Consider the following 18621-nt stretch of genomic DNA (forward strand, 5'->3'; position numbering starts at 1 on the left):
CTGCTAGATCTGTGAGGATAGTAGCTTCATTGAGAGTATTTTGCATAGTTTCATTCTGTAAACAAGTAGGATTACGAAGTTTCCAATGATTCAGATTCCATAGTAGTATTCTAATCATAAGCTGCTAATCCATAAATACAACTTTCCCATTTTCTGTGAAAACACACTGCAAGGAAGAAGAAAAAACGGCACATAGTTGTGTATAAAAATTGTGCTTAAAATTATTCATAAGGACAAACAATGAATATAAAAGAAACAATTTGTCTAATGTTTAAATGCTTTGATATTTTAGTTAAACCTGACTGCATGAAAGAAAATGAAACTTCAGATTTTCACATGGCAGCACTTTCTCACACACTTCTTTTAACAGAAAACAAGTACATTGCTGTTAAAAAAAACAATTACTCTATATCCGGCTGAATATTTATTAGAGTATCATGTAAAAATGTGAATGTTATCTCATATATATGTATTTATATGTTACATACACTAATAATATGCATTGTCCATGTCTCCCCATGATTACTGGAGTATTGTGTAAAAACTGAAGTAAATCTGTTGAGATTTTTGCTAACAACCTTTCCCCTTTATATAGCACAGAGGGTGGTCAGAAATAGTCTGAAAGGCTTGTAAGGGTGTTGCAGGGTAGGTCGTGCTGAGCAACAATTGTTATCAAAGTTAGCCCATCAGGCTGTTACACATGCCACTTGCTCTGCCAGAGATGGGGTCACCAAACATGTTCTTTGTTTGACTTCCTAAAACCAAACAATAGAGTAATACAAAAATTGGACTTTTGAGAGTAGTATGAATCGAACCCGAGTCAAAGGCTAAAAAGTCTTGCGCAGTGTCATCAACGCTATGAGAACTGATACTAACTGCGTATGGCAGGCCACCTGAATTTGTGTGTGCAATGGCCCGATTGGTTAACTTCAATGCTAATTAACTCAAACAGCACAACATATTGAATTTTTTTCTCAACAATTATTTTTCAGCACAACCTACCCTGCAACAACCTTATAAGCTTTTCAGAATGTTTCTGACCACTCCAATGGCTTCTATTTGATAATTTTGTCGGAACTCCACCACACGGTAGTAGTATTGTAACAATGAATCAAGGTGAGGAAAACTGGAGTTTTATTTAACATTCAACAAGGTCAGCTGGTTACAGCATTATTACTTTCAGTAAGTATATCAAATGCTTCCAATTTATGTTTAAAACAATAATGCTTACTGTACTGTAACATGAGCACACACGAGTTAGGGTACGAAGAAGAAGGAAGATGTTCATTCTCTATATACATAAATAACCTGACAGAGTCAGTAGCACTCTGTGTCTATTTGCTGATGATGCTCTAGTACATGGAAAAGTATTGTTGAATGACAACAGAAGGATACAGGATGACTGACTGGTGTAATGAATGGCAGCTCGCCCTAAATATTGAAAAATGTAAGTTAATGCAGGTGAATAGAAAAAACAATGTACAAGAACAGCATTAGTGTTGTGCTGCTTGACACAGCAATATAAGTTAAATAGCAAAGCATAACATTGCAAAGTGATGTGAAATTGAACAAGTATGTAAGGATGGTAGTAGGTATGGCAAATAGTCAATTTCGGTTTACTGGGAAAATCTTAAGAAACTGTATGTGATATTTTCTTTAGCTGCTTTTATGTCACCTCATTGTCTCTGTAGAGATGTTTGTTGGTGGCGTGCTTTTTAAGTAAGTACCATTTTGAAATTAAAAAAAGACATGCTAAGATATCTCAATAATTTTATTTTTCCATGAAAGCCTGTACCTTAATCTACACACTGACGCCATTACAGTCCAATTCTTCCTTGTTTACTTTATGTACCGAGTGTTTAAGATGCCTCCGATAATCGTGAGTCCCTCCGACTTAAGTATGGGCTGTTATATGATTTCTCACTGCTAAAGGCCTAAAAGCGATCGATATTCATCGTGAGATCTATGCAGTTTACGGAGGAAACATTATGAGTGATAGAATGGTAAGAAAGTGGGTGAGAGCATTTAAAGATGGCCGCACAAATGTGCATGATGAACAACGGTGTGGGCGTCCTTCGGTCGTTAATGAAAGTTTGGTGCAGGAAGTGGACAATAAGATGAAAGAAAACAGACGCTTATGATTTCCTCCTTGCGGTATGACTTCCCTAATGTTTCTTGTAGTGTTTTGTATGGCATTGTGACTGAGCACTTGAATTACCGAATTGGGTGCCAAAAATGTAGACGGGTGTGCACAAAACCAAATGTTTAGACAGTGCATTGACTTTCCTTGAGCGGTACCACGATGACGCCGATGATTTCTTAAGCCAAATTGTCCAAATTGTTATGGGTGATGAAACATAGGTGCATATGTCACACCACAATCAAAGCAACAGTCCATGGAAGTTAAGTAAGGAGACCGTTTTGCTGCAAGACAATGCCTGTCGGCATGTGACGAATCAGACCAAAGATCTCATCACATATTTTCGATGGGAAACTCGAAATCATCCTCTGTACAGCCCCCACTTGCGCTCAGTGACTACCACCTGTTCCTGCACTTGAAGAAACACCTGGGCAGTCAGCGTCTTCAAGATGATGACGAAGTCAAAGCAGTGGTGACGCAGTGGTTAACAAGTCAGGCGGCAGACTTCTATGAGGAGGGTATCCAAAACCTGGTACAATGTTATGACAAGTGCCTCAATATTTACGGAAATTATGTAGAAAAGTAGTTAAGGTACAGGGTTTCATGTAAAAATAAAATTATTGAGATATCTTAGCACGTCTTTTTTAATTTCAAAATGGTACTTGCTTAAAAAACACGCCTTCGTATATACAACTTGTAAATATGTAGACATGGATAATAAAAATGTACAATATTAATGTTCGTTTTATTTAAAAAGCTTTTAACAATCTTCACATAAAAAATACAGAAGCATTACTTTTCAGCCCTGCAGCCAGGCAATTAGCACAAGTTTTAGTGTTCTCGTGACGATAAGTCATTTTAGATAACAACAACATTTGGTTTAGTACTGATTACATGGTAAATAGGTGTATTAGTGTGCTTTTGAAGCATACAATTAAAAGTTTCATTTTTTCTTATGTAATCTAGCAGAAAATGCGAAAAAGATTGTACAGTCGGGTTATAGTCATTTTCTGTTTACGTTTCGGTGCAGCAAACCTATAGAATTTCATTTAATTGTTCTTTGCTCTCTCCAGCAATTGAACTGTAGCATACCTCCTCTTTATTTAACTCACATTTCCAGAAAGTAGCATAAAGTTTAAGTTGTTTTTCAGGAACCCCACACTTTTGTTTTTGTTTATCAGTTGCGTATAGGCCAGATTTGTGGAATCAATTTTTCGTGTGTATCTGTAACTTAACTGATTTATTCTTAATAAACTATTATGTTTATCATGTGCGAAAAGTGATTGACTTTCCATAGAATTGTTAGGTTGGGGCTTTGGTGTGACGGGTGCTGTAGTTTTTTCCATGTGGGTGACTGTAGTGGTGTGGGATTAGGGGAAATAGATGAGCCTCATCAGTGGTTTTGTAGCATATGTAGTAGAGACAGGACGATACTAGGACAGGAGGGGAAAATTGTTGCCTTTCAGGCTGAGTTAGACAAGGCCAAGGGAGATCTTGACAGTTTAAAGTGGGAGAAGGGTAAAGAGAGGGGGGAAGTGGCAACAGGAGGAACAGACCTATAACTTTGTCTGACAGCTCTGTGGAGAATGTGGAAAATAGATTTGACCTGTTGCTTCAATTAAAAGCTGGTCAGCCTCAAGCAATTGCAGGTGTAGACAGGGCACAACGAACTTTCAGCAGCAAATTGAAAAGTAATAATGTAGGGAAATCAGTAGAGAGACAGAAAGTGGTGTTGTTAGGTAGTTCCCATGGAAGAGGTGTTGGCCAACTTTTGCGGGATGAACTAGAATCAGAGGACCATGTCATCAACTTTTTTAACCCTAGTGCTGGTCTGGAGCAGGTGACAGAGGACTTACGATCAACTTGCAAAGATTTCACAAAGGAGACACCATGGATATAGTGGGTAGGCCAGGTAATAGTACTGACAGAGATCCTGAGTACAGTATAGAGTGTGACCTGGCAAAGATTGCATCAGTATCAAAGCAAACTAGTGTTGTGCTTGTATATTTTCTTGGGTGCCATGACTGACCTCATTTGAACTTTTCTGTTAAGAGAGTTAATTTGGAGTTGGAATGGCCGCTTATGTCGGGTACAGGGTAACACACTGGTGTGGTTCCTGTTGATTCTCTCAATAGGTTGGATTATGCTAGGTATGGCCTTCACCTCAGCAAGAAAGGGAAGGATAAACTGGCTGGGAAAATAGCAGGAAAGTCAAAGGGGGGAGGCACTGTCATGAGTGATAAAATACCAGTGGTTATAGGGTTCAGAAAAGACACTTTTTAGGGTAGGGAGGACAGAAAGAAATGAAGTTTTAAAAGAGGTCAGGATTGAGACAAACCTTCAGTTTGAGAAAGAAACCAAGAAAACAATTCTACCTTATTACATCAGCATAACCAGCTATTCGTTAAGAATTTTCAACGGTCTGCAGAAATTTCAATCTACCCAATTTAAACTCAATGTGAAATGTCAGCTATCTTTATTGCATCAAAATATTTGAGGAATGAGAAATAAAATTAATTAATTAATTAATTAATTAATTAATTATCTGCATAGATGAATTAGAGTTCTCCAACCCAGCTGACACAATCTGCCTCTCTGAACGTCATGTGACCACTGGTATAGAACTTTTAAGTGTTACAGGATTTAGATTAGCACCTAATTTTTGTACAGCAGAAATGGAGAAAGGAAGAGTTGCTACATTCATCAGGAGCTGTCATAAATTTAAGAACACAGACATTCATAAATTTTGTGTAGGACAGTATATGGAAGCATGTGCAACGGAAGTAGAATTTCACAAAAAATCCTTCATAATATTAAATGTATATCGTGCACCTGCAGGTAACTTTAATTTGTTCATATGCCACCATGAAGCTGTACTGGCCCATTTAACAACCGAAAACAGAGAAATAGTGGTTGCTGATGACTTCAATGTACATTTCCTTAAAGACTCTCCCAGTAAGAACTTATTCGAGTTAGTGAGACTATCATTCAACTTAATTCCCACTGTAAAGTTCCCCACTAGGGTAGCCAATTGCTCACAAACAGCCATTGATAATATCTTTATAGGAAAGTCCAATGAACAAAATTATATTACAAAACCAATAGTCAATGGCCTCTCAGACCATGGCATGCAGTGCCTTTTGTTAAGTGTTAATACTGAACAGTATATAAAATCTGTTGAATCTGAACTCAGGAGGGTAATCAATAAGCCAAAAATTGGTTATTTAAGGACATTCCTCAGAGACATTCACTGGACTGATGTTTACAGCACTCACGGCATGAAAGAAAAATTTAACACTTTTGCTAATTAAGTGCTTACCTTATTTTAACACTGTTTTCCCCCAAAATGAACAAAGGTTAGAGCAAAGTCTACAAAGAAGCCATGGATTACTCAAGGAATATGGGCATCTTGTAAAACAAAAAGAAAACTGTATATGTCAATCCAAAACAGTTCCGAGGTTGATGCTACAGCACATTACAAGAAATACTGCAAGATATTAATCATTGTAATATGGACATCAAAGCAAATTATTACAAGGAAAAGATAGTCATTGAGATAACAAAATAAAGACAATATGGTACTATTACTCTTCAGTAAGGATAATATGCATATCTCAGATGCTTCATATGATGTAGACGAATTTCTCTAACAGAACTGTCAACCTCCAAAATGAGAATAAAGCAAATCACATTGCTATTAACAATTGGATGTGTCCTTAACAATACCAACATATCTCATTGTCCATCACTATCATGTCTGTGCTGAATCTTGCAGCAGAGGATCTTTTGCAGCCTCTCTCCTAACCATGAGCACTCATAGAACAAAATGTTGCATGGTCCAGAAAGTACCTACAAACACTTGTAATATGCAGCCATCCTGCTATTAATACTACCAATGTAAGCAGCTGAAAGTGATGCAGTATCAGCCAAGTGATGTGATGCCGTATCAGCCATATGCACATTGATATTTCCATCAATTTGATCACCACGTGCACAACACAAGGTAAGCTAATTCACACTACAGTGCCTACACATTGGACCCATCTATTATATTTCAGTGGAAACATACTAACAGTCCAGCTTTTGCTAACAAATCTTCCTTGGAAAAATGTGTGTTCTGAGACCTGCTGACACTCTTCATTACAACAATGCCATCCTATAATTAGCTTATAGGAAACATGCCAACATCTTTATACACTGGCAAATTTTTGTTGCACTCTGCAATCCAATTCCAGGAGTGATTTAACAAGTTATTCACACGAATAATGAACTCACATGTGAGAGTAATATCCACTAATGCTGAACTTACTTCCTTCTGCAGCAAATTCAAATTATCTAAGGATAGTTTGAACTTCCATATTCTGCGACTGTTTATGCACTATTAGAAGGTCTAAGAATGGGTAATAAAACAACTGCACTCCTTTGCTACATCAAATAAGTTTTATAATCATCTGTAAGTATGATTATACATTCTCCAGCAGCCATTTTTGAGATGGATATGGTTGTTGTCAACACACTTGTTGATGATTTATGACAATATTCCCATGACACAATATAGAAAAACTCCTCAGCTGACTTGAGGCTCTTACTGTTTGGCCATATGCTGTGTTGGGTAACCAGTACTGCACATTTTGATGATTATCATGAAAGATTATTATTTACTGACCCCGACAATCTAATACAAAGTTTGTATCTTTCAGTATCGCAAGTTTTGTCTGCTAGCTGATTGATTGGATATTTAATTTAAGATTGTGATTCTCCACCATGGTTTGGATATATCAAACGTGATGCCTCAGATGTCAGACAGATGCATTTCATGGGCCGTTACAACCAAGTAGTACAAGTAACCAGTTAAAATATTACGGAGTCAGCAAAGGCAAAAATTAGTGGTTTAAAGCACAGTGATCAATCTTTCATAACCATCAGATTTTTAAATAAGAAAAGGAACTCTGTATTGACTAAGGTAGACATAGTTTTAGAGGGATACATTTTGTACTAGTACATTCAGAAACAGAAGGACAGAATAAAATATGCTGACCTCAAACAAACTTATTTTCTGAAGAAATCAGTTGATCCAGAACATAAATTTGTAGGTTGAGTGTGCATAAGTTTTCTGCACTTCCATTGGCATTAAAAATCCGTTGTATACTTTACTGCACTCTTGTAGCAGCAGCAGCAGCAGCAGCAGCAGCTGCTGCTGCTGCTGCAAAGCTGAGTACTAGAAGATCCATTTACAACTTTATAACAACAAAAAATGGACAGCAAAAATTACCTGAACCATGTCTGTGAAAGATATCACATAACGCCTGCGTCCTCCACAAGACACTTTAACTCTTGGATCACCTCGGAAGAAAGCATCATTAATTATCTTGTTGTTTGCTGCAGAGTAAGCATTCCATTTTCCTGTTGATATATCAAACCATCTCCAAGTGTTTGTAGTTACCTGCAAAATGTGGAAATTCTTAAAAAAAACAACCTCATATCCTCACGCATAACCTAACAAAAATTTTCTATCAGTTCCTGCACATTAACTGAAGCAAGTAACAGAAAAAATGATAAAAATGATCCATTTCAGCAGGTGCAAACCAGTTACAACTGAGACACACAATTTTTATTGAGAATACAGTACTGCACATCCTACAATTCAATGAATTTGACGAAAGCACCAAAGTTTCAAAAAAATGGTTGCCTGCGTAATGGTAAATTTGCTTAAATCTATTTGTCATGCCAGCAAAGGACTAGACCCTCCTTTCATGTGGGTCCGATGTGTTTCATGGCAATGTTTGAGTTTCAAAACATACTGGATTAAATTAGCACAAATCCTTCATGATGTTTACAAATGACACCACCATGTAGTGTTTCACAAATTCATTCTGGACTTAGAAAAATTTTCTTTCACATTTAGTGTTCAGTGACGTGGCGAGGCTATGTTCTGCTTAAGTGGGAAACATAACCAATAACACACAATAATATGGGTAACATAGCAGCCACATACCATAGTTGAGCTAGAGAGAAAACACTAAAGCTTCATGTTTTGTGCAGTTTTCTGTTCTTTTTGCAGACGAGACAGATCTGAGTTTTTCTACAACTGTGAGAACATACTGAAAGTTTCCTTTTTTTCAATAGAAGTGGGCACCGTCACACTGGCACCTATATGACAAAGGATTTCTTTACGATGAACTGCCTCAATGCTGGACCTGCCCCAAATGACATACAAATTTCAAATTGTACTATTGGCACACAAGACCAGATTTGTGAAAGATTGTTTATTTGCCTCACCTTTCACCAGTTTCAGGTAAAGTGGCACTCGATACCTACAATAGTGAATTTAGTTGCTCCAGACATGCCTGCAAAGTATGGGGCAAGTTTGACTATAATCTGGTTGGTTGTGTCACACATTTGGTGGAAGGCACACTGAACATTTTTGAAATGTAAGCAAAAACTTTGACCTAAATTTAACTGCAGAAAGCAAACCAAGGATTTATGGTGCATGCATGTAAACATACAGCTCTCTCAAATTGGATGGTCCTTTTGAAAATAAGAACCTGTGGCCCTCCACATATCAAAATGTACCTAAAGTTTGTATCTTCTAGTCATATAAAAGCGCATAAATATTTTTCAAACACCCTCTATTATGAATTGATTTTGGTGTTGCACACTGCCTATCTGCAACTGCTTGCAAATTCACAGCACTACAAAACATATTTGGGCAAAACCTTAAGGTACAGGTGGTAGAGGCTCTTGAAATAAGTACTCTGACATATGGAATCAAACCTTGGAAAAGAACATCAATGCAGGCATTGTAAAGGTGCATAAAAATTGCCACACCCCCCACTTATATTCCTGCTATCTGCTGTACAACAACACAGGTACTTAACAGCCAATCTCTACAGATATTTCATACATTAATAACATCCATAACTCAATATGAAAACCTAAAAACAAAGATGATGTGACTTACCAAACTAAAGTGCTGGCAGGTCGATAGACACACAAACAAACACAAACATACAAACAAAATTCAAGCTTTTGCAACAAACGGTTGCTTCACCAGGAAAGAGGGAAGGAGAGGGAAAGACGAAAGGATGTGTGTTTTAAGGGAGAAGGTAAGGAGTCATTCCAATCCCGGGAGCGGAAAGACTTACCTTAGGGGGGAAAGTCAGGTATACACTCGCACTCGCGCCCCCCCCCCCCCCCCCCCCACACACATATATATATCATACGCACATACACAGACACAAGCAGACATTTGGCTGCTTATATGACACTGAGACAATATGTAAAATGTCTGCTTGTGTATGTGCGGATGGATGGATGTGTGTGTGTGTGTGTGTGCGTGTGTGTGTGTGTGTGTGCGAGCGAGCGAGTGTGTATACCTGTCCTTTTTCCCCCCTAAGGTAAGTCTTTCCGCTCCCAGGATTGGAATGACTCCTTACTTTTTCCCTTAAAACACACATCCTTTCGTCTTTCCCTCTTCCCTGATGAAGCAACCGTTTGTTGCGAAAGCTTGAATTTTGTGTGTGTGTTTGTGTTTGTTTGTGTGTCTATTGACCTGCCAGCACTTTCGTTTGGTAAGTCACATCATCTTTGTTTTTAGATATATTTTTCCCACGTGGAACATTTCCCTCTACTATATTCAATATGAAAACCATATGAGGTGACTTTGGCTTCTAAAAGATCAATGAGGATACCTGTCCTATGAAAGTGGGGTGGTGCACTGTCATGTTGAAACTGAATCATTTTATGGACAAGAGGCCTGCAGCAACACATCTCTAAAGAAATCCAGACAATATTTAAAATACAAAATGTGTTGGTTCTTCTGTTCTGAGCTGCTGCCTAGAGCAGATGCTAAATGACTTAGTTCCTTCATCTTTGCAGTTTTCTTTCTCCTACAAGATTTGTTGGGTGATACTGGAGTTACCTTCTCTCATCATCCTGGCAATTCTCGCCATGTAATCACAATAAGTAAATAAACCAATATGGTTTCTTTATCTATACCTGGGCACCATGTACTAATTACAAGCACGCATCACTTTCCAATCCTGACTACACCTCCAATGTGGTGTGCAAACTGATGTCTGAAGTGGGATGCCGAATTCACCTTGTTTTTGGCTTTGAGGTGCCACATACAAATTACTAAGCCATGAGCGGATGCATGAAACCACTGTGAGCTGTGATCGAATGGACAAGTGCTTAGCACATTCAGTCTGGGCTGCCTGCCCCAGTCTACCCAGAACTGCCACTGCTGCAGCTGCGCGAGGTCAATTGGTGTTGCCCATCACCTCTACAAAACACAACTTTGTAATGCAACTTTGTGCTTCCGAGCTGTTTGTCGATCAACAAAAGTTAGTTTTGAGCTTCACTTTTACAGAGACGACACTGCTGGAGTCCGATGCTACCAGAGATGTCACCGAGAGCTGCTGTCTAAGATTTTTGTTTATCTTGATGCATGTAGTTTAAAGAGATATCCACCTCCAGGTCATAGGGCATCTGGAGATTGATCCTGACAGGCAAGCAAGGGCTGAGCAACTCTGGGTGGAGGATCAAGATATGCAAAGGTGCCTCAATGAAGAATTAGTAAATACAATCCCACAAAGCAGCACACTGCTGCAGCTAGCCTCACTTCCCCATTTCTGGGGTTCCTACAGCCTGATCTGTCCCAGTCTGTAAATGACGTTGCTATGGGTTCGTGGGTTTCCACTTTTGTAGGTTGGTAGGACACGTTCTGAGGCATCAAGGGATCACAAATTTAGCATTGGAGGGCAGCGTGGAGGGTAAAAATCATAGCGGGAGACCAAGAGATGAATACACTAAGCAGATTCAGAAGGATGTAGGATGCAGTAAGTACTGGGAGATGAAGAAGCTTGCACAGAATAGGGTAGGGTAGCATGGAGAGCTGCATCAAGCCAGTCTCAGGACGGAAGACAACAACAACAACAACATATTTAGGGAAACTGGAAATTGTCAGCATGGAGTAATTAAGTGTTGGTAGGAGATGCCAACTTAAATTTGCAAGGAGGGGCAAGAGCTTACCCAAATTCTGTAGAATAACTCAGAAATACAAAGGCATTTTACGTCCTTCCAAAAGGGCTAGTGGATAGATATGGAGACACACAGCGTCAGTTACTATAGGGCCAACTTTCCACCTTAAACCAAAATTTCAGAGAGGATTTAGAACATTTTGCTGACAATAACAACAGTGTCGTATTGTACATATGTACTAGGGGAAGAAACAAAAAGAGTAAGGTACTTCTCAGTGAAGCTGAAACTAACTGCATAGGTTTATTTCTTCGCAGGACTGACCAACTCTTAAATGCTGAGGTGAAGTGTTCTTTGCCAAGCACAGTAAGGGAGGCCATACGATTCATTTCCACACAAGGAGTCTCGGCTATCAGTCCAATCTTCAACCAGCGTAAATCCCACTAGATGTGCATTCACTGCGTAAGAGTGCTGAACTTGCTACAAATGCCCAGGTTACAAGGCTCCTGCATGTTTGGCACTGACATGCACCTACTGTAGAAAGGATGGACATGTGAGAGGAAACTGACTGTCTCTACATCATTGCTCGGCTAACCAAATAGGTAATAGAGGCGCACGGAGGAATGCAAATACACAAAATGTGTACGGGAGCAGTTCTGCAACTGACCCTTGTCCGCTTCCACAAAGCTAATCCAGTAAGAGAAGTAGGACTCGCCAATGTGGCAAACTTAAATTTAGATCTACATCTACATCTACATGGATACTCTGCAAATCACATTTAAGTGCCTGGCAGAGGGTTTATCGAACCACCTTCACAATTCTCTATTATTCCAATCTCGAATAGCGCGCAGAAAGAATGAACACCTATATCTTTCCATATGAGCTCTGATTTCCCTTATATTATCGTGGTGATCATTCCTCCCTATGTAGGTCGGCATCAACAAAATATTTTCGCATTCGAAAGAGAAAGTTGGTGCTTGGAATTTCGTGAGAAGATTCCATCGCAACGAAAGACGCCTTTCATTTAATGATGCACAGCCCAAATCCTGTATCATTTCTGTGACACTCTCCCCCATATTTCGCGATAATACAAAACGTGCTGCCTTTCTCTGAACTTTTTTGATGTACTCCGTCAGTCCTATCTGGTAAGGATCCCACACCGCGTACCAGTATTCTAAAAGAGGATGGACAGGCGTAGTGTAGGCAGTCTCCTTAGTGTCCTGCCAATAAAACTCAGTCTTTGGTTAGCCTTACCCACAACATTTTCTATATTTTCCTTCCAATTTAAGTTGTTCATAATTGTAGTACCTAGGTATTTATCGGAATTTACGGCTTTTACATTAGACTGATTTATCGTGTAACCAAAGTTTAACTAGTTCCTTTTAGCACTCACGTGGATGACTTCACACTTTTCGTTATTCAGGGTCAACTGCCACTTTTTGCACCATTCAGATATTTTTTCTAAATCATTTTGCAGTTTGTTTTGATCTTCTGATGACTTTATTAGTTGATAAATGACAGCATCATTTGCAAACAACCGAAGATGGCTGCTCATATTGTCTCCCAAATTGTTTATATAGATGAGGAACAGCAAAGGGCCTATAACATTACCTTGGGGAACGCCAGAAATCACTTCTGGTTTGCTCGATGACTTTCTGTCAATTACTACAAACTGTGACCTCTCTGACAGGAAATCACAAATCCAGTCACGTAACTGAGACGATATTCCATAAGCACGCAATTTCAATATGAGCCGCTTGTGTGGTACAGTGTCAAAAGCCTTCCAGAAATCCAGAAGTACGGGATCAATCTGAAATCCCTTGTCAATAGCACTCAACACTTCATGTGAGTAAAGAGTTAGTTGTGTTTCACAGGAACGATGTTTTCTAAACCCATATTGACTGTGTCAATGGCCAGAGGCGCAGCGATAGACAACCCGCACGAAAAAGCCGCTGGCTGAGCGCGCAGCGGCCGAGTCCAGTACAAGGTCATGCGACAACGCCCAAGTGTGGAGCATGCGGCGCTACTTGAATTTAGTGCTTTTCTTTTTAATGATGGGAAAAAGGAGTAAGACGAGAACTTTATTCAATTTCTGTAGCTGTGTGTCAGGTCTCCAAGTTTAATCTTTGCGCAGTTGCCAAATCAATGTTAAGACAGTCCACCTTTATCATTGATACAAGAGCGCAAGTAAATTTTTTGTTCATTAAATTTACTCATGATTGTGATTTAACACTGCCACTTTGTAGGCTAAGTGGACTGGGGAAAAAAAGGTAATTTATCCAAAAGTTTTGCAATATGTGGACCTGGAAATAGATGGATTCAGGTACCAGTCCATATTTAAAGTGGCTTAGAAGCATGACCATGAGTCTGATGCCATTTTAGCCAACAATCTCCTGCACCATTTTCAAGGCACAGTTAACTTATGAACATAAGAATTGTCCACCATTCTGGCACCGTTCCCATTACATCTACATCAACACACTGCAAATCACACACTGATGTGAGGGAGTAGAAAACGAATGGCCCCTTTCCAACAAACCACTACATCACATAACACAGCTTGGAAGTTAAATGAAACCGAGAACATACTGGTTGGTATAGGGGAAAATCATTTGGATAAAAGTGCAGGAAGATTTGTCAAGAGGAGATATTTTCTTAGTGGACCCATTAACAAAAAATGAAATTTTAAATGGTAAATAGATGCATGTTAAGTGCTGTTTATCCTGAATGAGTACAATACAAGATAGTACATTTCAGTGAGAGCATAGATAATTTTGGAAGCAGGGATATTAAAACTCCCCGTGGCACCATACCTGCCAATGTGCATGAAGTAAATATTGATGAGATATCATCATACCAAGAAAATATACTAACGAGAGAACAGCATACCAAGACAACAATCTTGAAAGAACAGTTTACATAAATTCTACCTCAACTATATCACCTGTAAAAGTGGAAATTGAGAAGCAGATTTAACACCAGTGTAAGGCACATCGGGATGTATTGTAACACCCTCTAGCCTAATTTCTAACTTACTTGCAAGCAAAGAAACAACTTCCAGCAAACCTTAGAAAAAAATTCAACAAAAAAACAAATGCACATTAAAACCATGAGTGTTGCCCAGTACATAATACAACACATTTTTTTTCCCAGCCAAAAATAATGCTACGAAAGATTAGTATGTATTATTTTAGGTCTCCTGAGTGAGGACACCAAGTTTCCGTCACTTTCAACAGACAGTGTAGCTACAGGACAGTTTCAAAATGGCATCTGTGTATGTGATGTACATTACAAGCAACACATCATCATTGAATTTATCATTGGAGAGAAAGAAACTGCAGGGAATATTCACAAACACTTGTGGAAGGTCTATGGAGCATCTGTTGTTGACAGAAGTACAGTTAGTCACTGGACACTGAGGATGAGGTCATCAGAAGGTAGTTTGGTGGAGCTCCAAGATTTGCAGTGGTCTGGGAGGCCATCCACAGCTACCACCACCTGACAGCCCTGACCTTCCACTCGTTTGGGACGTTGAAGGATGCCATTCACGGAAGACGTTCTGAGGACGATGTGGTGGTGATTCACACAGTGCGCGCGCACGTGTGTTGTTTCAATAATAATCACAGAAAACATAAATTCATGTCCAGAACCATATTTTCAATCTCCGGAACCATATTTTCAATCCTAATCACAAACCTATGTAGGGTCCTCACCTAAGAGTTACTAAAACAGAGTATCCTGATTTAAATGAAGAATTCTTGCATTCATGTGCTTTAAACTGATTTTGTTGTCGAAAGTAAAAGGAGTAGTAAAAGTTAAAGTAAGATTAACGTTTGGATGCTTTGTTATTGAACTACTCGAAGCGAAACTGTTGAGGTAGAAAGTTTAGGTAGAAAAAGTCAAAGATCAAGCCAAAACCACAAAAGTGAAGTTGGATAGGCCTTTGCTAAAGTATCCTTAGTTTATTATAAAATGGAGTATTGTAGGATTACGGTGCAAGATTGTGTAAATATTATTGCAAAGTGAATGATTAGCTTTTAGAGCTAGTCTTTACTATTGTAATAATCAAAGAACTTTGACTAGTGAAACTATACTAGTTTATGGGTCCCCATCATATTCTCCACCTATTAAGAAAAAATTGAACTATTACTGTTAGTAAGGAAAACTGCTATATGTAGAAGAGCTTAAACAGTGTATTTATGCTGTTATTTATATTTATTTGTATTTTTCATGTCAGTGAAGATAGAAGGCCCTTGTGTCCAAATTAGTTCTGCACTTCATGCAATGACATTTCAGTATTTGATAAAGTAATGCTCTTGAGTGTGGCTGTCATTATAATCAGCTTCGTGCAAATTTGCTCCCCACAATTTACTGGTGTGTGTGTGTGTGTGTGTGTGTGTGTGTGTGTGTGTGTGTGTGTGTGTGTATTGGTAACAGCTGCTACACACAGTACAGAGCGCACTGTGTCAGTTTGTATCTTGTTTGTTTTGATATTCAAAGGGAAATCATGAAAAGTAACTTCAATAACCAATATTAAATTTTCTGAAATATTAGTTTCCAAATTAATGCGCCTAATTGGGCCGATGACCATTTTTTTCCCCCATTCATTTATGATTTTACTACTTTCATTAACTCCCAGTATTAAAGCCTATATGGTTTTTCTGTTATTTCACCAAATTCAAAATTATATTCCGATATCCTTATTCATTACACACACGCACGGTCAAACTTCGAAATCCTCTGAAGATTAGCTTGATTCGCGTCATGTTTGTGTATTAGGCTGCCCTATTCTTTTGAATGTATCTGCATAAGTAAGTTCTCACTGTATGCCAAACTGAACCATCTATTGTTCAACCGCTGTTGAATAAGCACAATCCACCACTGCTCCAAATGACCAGTCCCTGAGCAGACATTGGCAATGCAATTTAATGTCCTTTTGGACTGTGTTCCTTCTTAGAACACACTGAACACAGTTTCTCATACTGAACACTTTCAGCTGGTCCCCAAATTAATGCAACCTTCGTTCCACAGCATAAGAATCAGCCAGTTCTATGCCGTCTCATACCCTGTTCAGATTTCACCTGAATCTTCAAATCTGAATTTCACTCCTTATGCATAATGCTGTATAATAGCAGACTTCTATTCAAATCATTCCATTACTATATCATAGGATCTGAATTTTGGTTCTCTACACAGCTGAAAGAAACTTTGAATGCCACTACTGAACATTCCTGTTAGTCATCCACAAATTTAACTTGTATCTCACAGTGCACATTCTACCTTACCAGTTCTTTGAGATACTATCACCATCATAGTTGAGAGAGGCCTCATCCATGAACAATACCAACTAGAAAGCTCAACACTGCAGTACACGGCTCGGCAAGTCATTGGCAGAATTCAATTCCCAAGTTCAAAATCATTTGGCACCACTGTTTGCATCCAATTTATGGTAGGACTGCAATTATTGTTCCACCAGTACACTCCGTACTGCATTATTTGATCACTATATTTCATGGGGAAGCTGACAACCACCATTTCCTCATATTGTACCACGTGAACAATTCCCAGCTGAGAATCTACCAAAACAATGTGATGCCAGTAGCATAATTTTCTCTGTACATTCATTCTACTTCCTGGATTCTCAGTTTCCATGCACAAGATACCTAATGCATGTCTCTTAAGTTCCTGAATTGAATAATGTTCAATTTTCAACAAGTCATGACCTGTAAACAGTGGTAAACTCCTCTGCACTCACTTCACAGACAACTGTGCACTGTATTTTAAGGTAGTCCCACAAAGATCAAAGTGATAGGCAAGTGCTTGTTACGAAATGATCAGTTCACTAGCAAATGCTATGCACTTGCTGCTCGTTGAAAAACTCTTGCTGTTGTGACAGTGCCATGACATTTAATAGTGCCGCCACGTCAGTACGCGCAAACGGCGATAGAGGTGCTCCGCAACTCGGCTGAGCGCGGGAGTGCCACCTAGCTACGAACGGCGCCGGCCGCATGTCATGGCACAGCAGTCGAATGACCGATACGGAATTGGTAGCATGTAACCAGCTATTGTTTCTACGTTTGTATATCCACGCAATTTATTAGTGATTAAAGGTTATAACACTTTTTGGTGACGAGGATGGGATATTTTTGTTCCTGCGTTGTGGATTTATGTGTTCGTGTTGGGGCAGACATGGAACAGCTTATGCAAGCGCTCATTGAACAAGAAACACAGCTGACAGCTGCTATTCAGGCGTTGTCGACATCGCTTACTCATCATCTGTCTTCCTCTTCTCTGCCTCCGTTCCCTCCATACGACGAGGCCGCTGAAGACTGGGAGCATTATGAGAAGCGTTTGCGGCAACACTTCTTGGCTTTCGGCGTTGTCGACGCTCCTATGTGTAAGTCATTATTTCTATCTTGGATTTCCCCACGGATCTATCAGCTGCTATCTCAGTTAGCCCCGCTGCTGGAACCTGCCTCTCTGTCCTTCCAAGAAATGTGTGACTTATTGTCTAACTATTACCGAAAAAACACCCACGTCATTGCCGCCCGTGTGGCATTCTACCGGTGTCGTAAACAGCCCCATCAATCTTACCGGGCTTGGGCGGCGGAACTACACGGTCTGAGTAGGAAATGTCAGTTTATCACGGACACTCATCATGAGTCTTATGCTGATTCAATGGTTAGGGATGCTATTCTACGGCTTGCTCCTGATAAAGAAGTTCGGCAACGTGCCTTACAACTGCCAAACCCATCGTTATCGGAAGTTCTAAGCATCACTCAATCTTTTGAAGTGTCTCGCGCTGCTGGTGTGCAAATAGACGGGTGGTGTGATGTAGGCGCTATACAGACCACTTTCGACACGGACAATTTGCCTGTTTCCCAGGAGACTGACGATGTGGCGGCGGTTCACTCGCGTCAACAACGTCGCGTTGGGCCGCCACGCTTGCAGCGAAAACAGCAACCACAGAAGCAGGTTCGTTCTGCACTTCCTTCTTGTCCATGTTGTTTCGTACAGCATGACAGGGCCGCGTGTCCAAAATGTTGAGCCACGTGTAATTCATGTAGGAAAAAAGGCCACATTGCTTCTATGTGTCAGTCCCCTAAAGTTCCTGTCGACGAGGACGAGGCATCGGACATGGATGTTAACTGTGTGCTTTCTCAAACAAATAAGTTGTTTGTTACTGTTTGTGTCCTGGATAAAGACATTCGCATGCAAGTGGACACTGGCTCTGCAGTAACTCTCATCAATTCTCGCACGTATTTGGAGTTGGGCTCCGCTCCCTTGTCTCCAGTTACGCGAAATCTGAGAACTTATAATATAATAAACAGAAAATTCCTATCGTTGGCCAGTTTGACGCTTCCACTGCCTACAAGTCTGTTGTTAGGCCCCTCACGTTTTATGTGGTGGATCATGCGGGCACTGAAAACCTGTTCGGTTATGATGCTTTCCAGTTGTTCGGGTTCTCCATTGATGATGTGCACCTCACATCTGAGGATATT

General features: G+C 39.7%; 1 protein-coding gene across 1 annotated transcript in view; it reads right to left on the bottom strand.

Annotated features, from left to right (window-relative positions):
* The window catches only part of LOC124554679 (E3 ubiquitin-protein ligase HUWE1), a 350828-nt gene that overhangs the window by 181409 nt on the left and 150798 nt on the right, over positions 1-18621 (bottom strand). Inside the window, exon 24 of the mRNA XM_047128297.1 lies at positions 7413-7583. Within this exon, the coding sequence (XP_046984253.1) occupies positions 7413-7583 (171 nt within the window). The remainder of the gene's footprint in view (positions 1-7412; positions 7584-18621) is intronic.

This window comes from Schistocerca americana, chromosome X, assembly GCF_021461395.2.
Source record: "Schistocerca americana isolate TAMUIC-IGC-003095 chromosome X, iqSchAmer2.1, whole genome shotgun sequence".
Taxonomy (NCBI): Eukaryota; Metazoa; Arthropoda; class Insecta; order Orthoptera; family Acrididae; genus Schistocerca; species Schistocerca americana.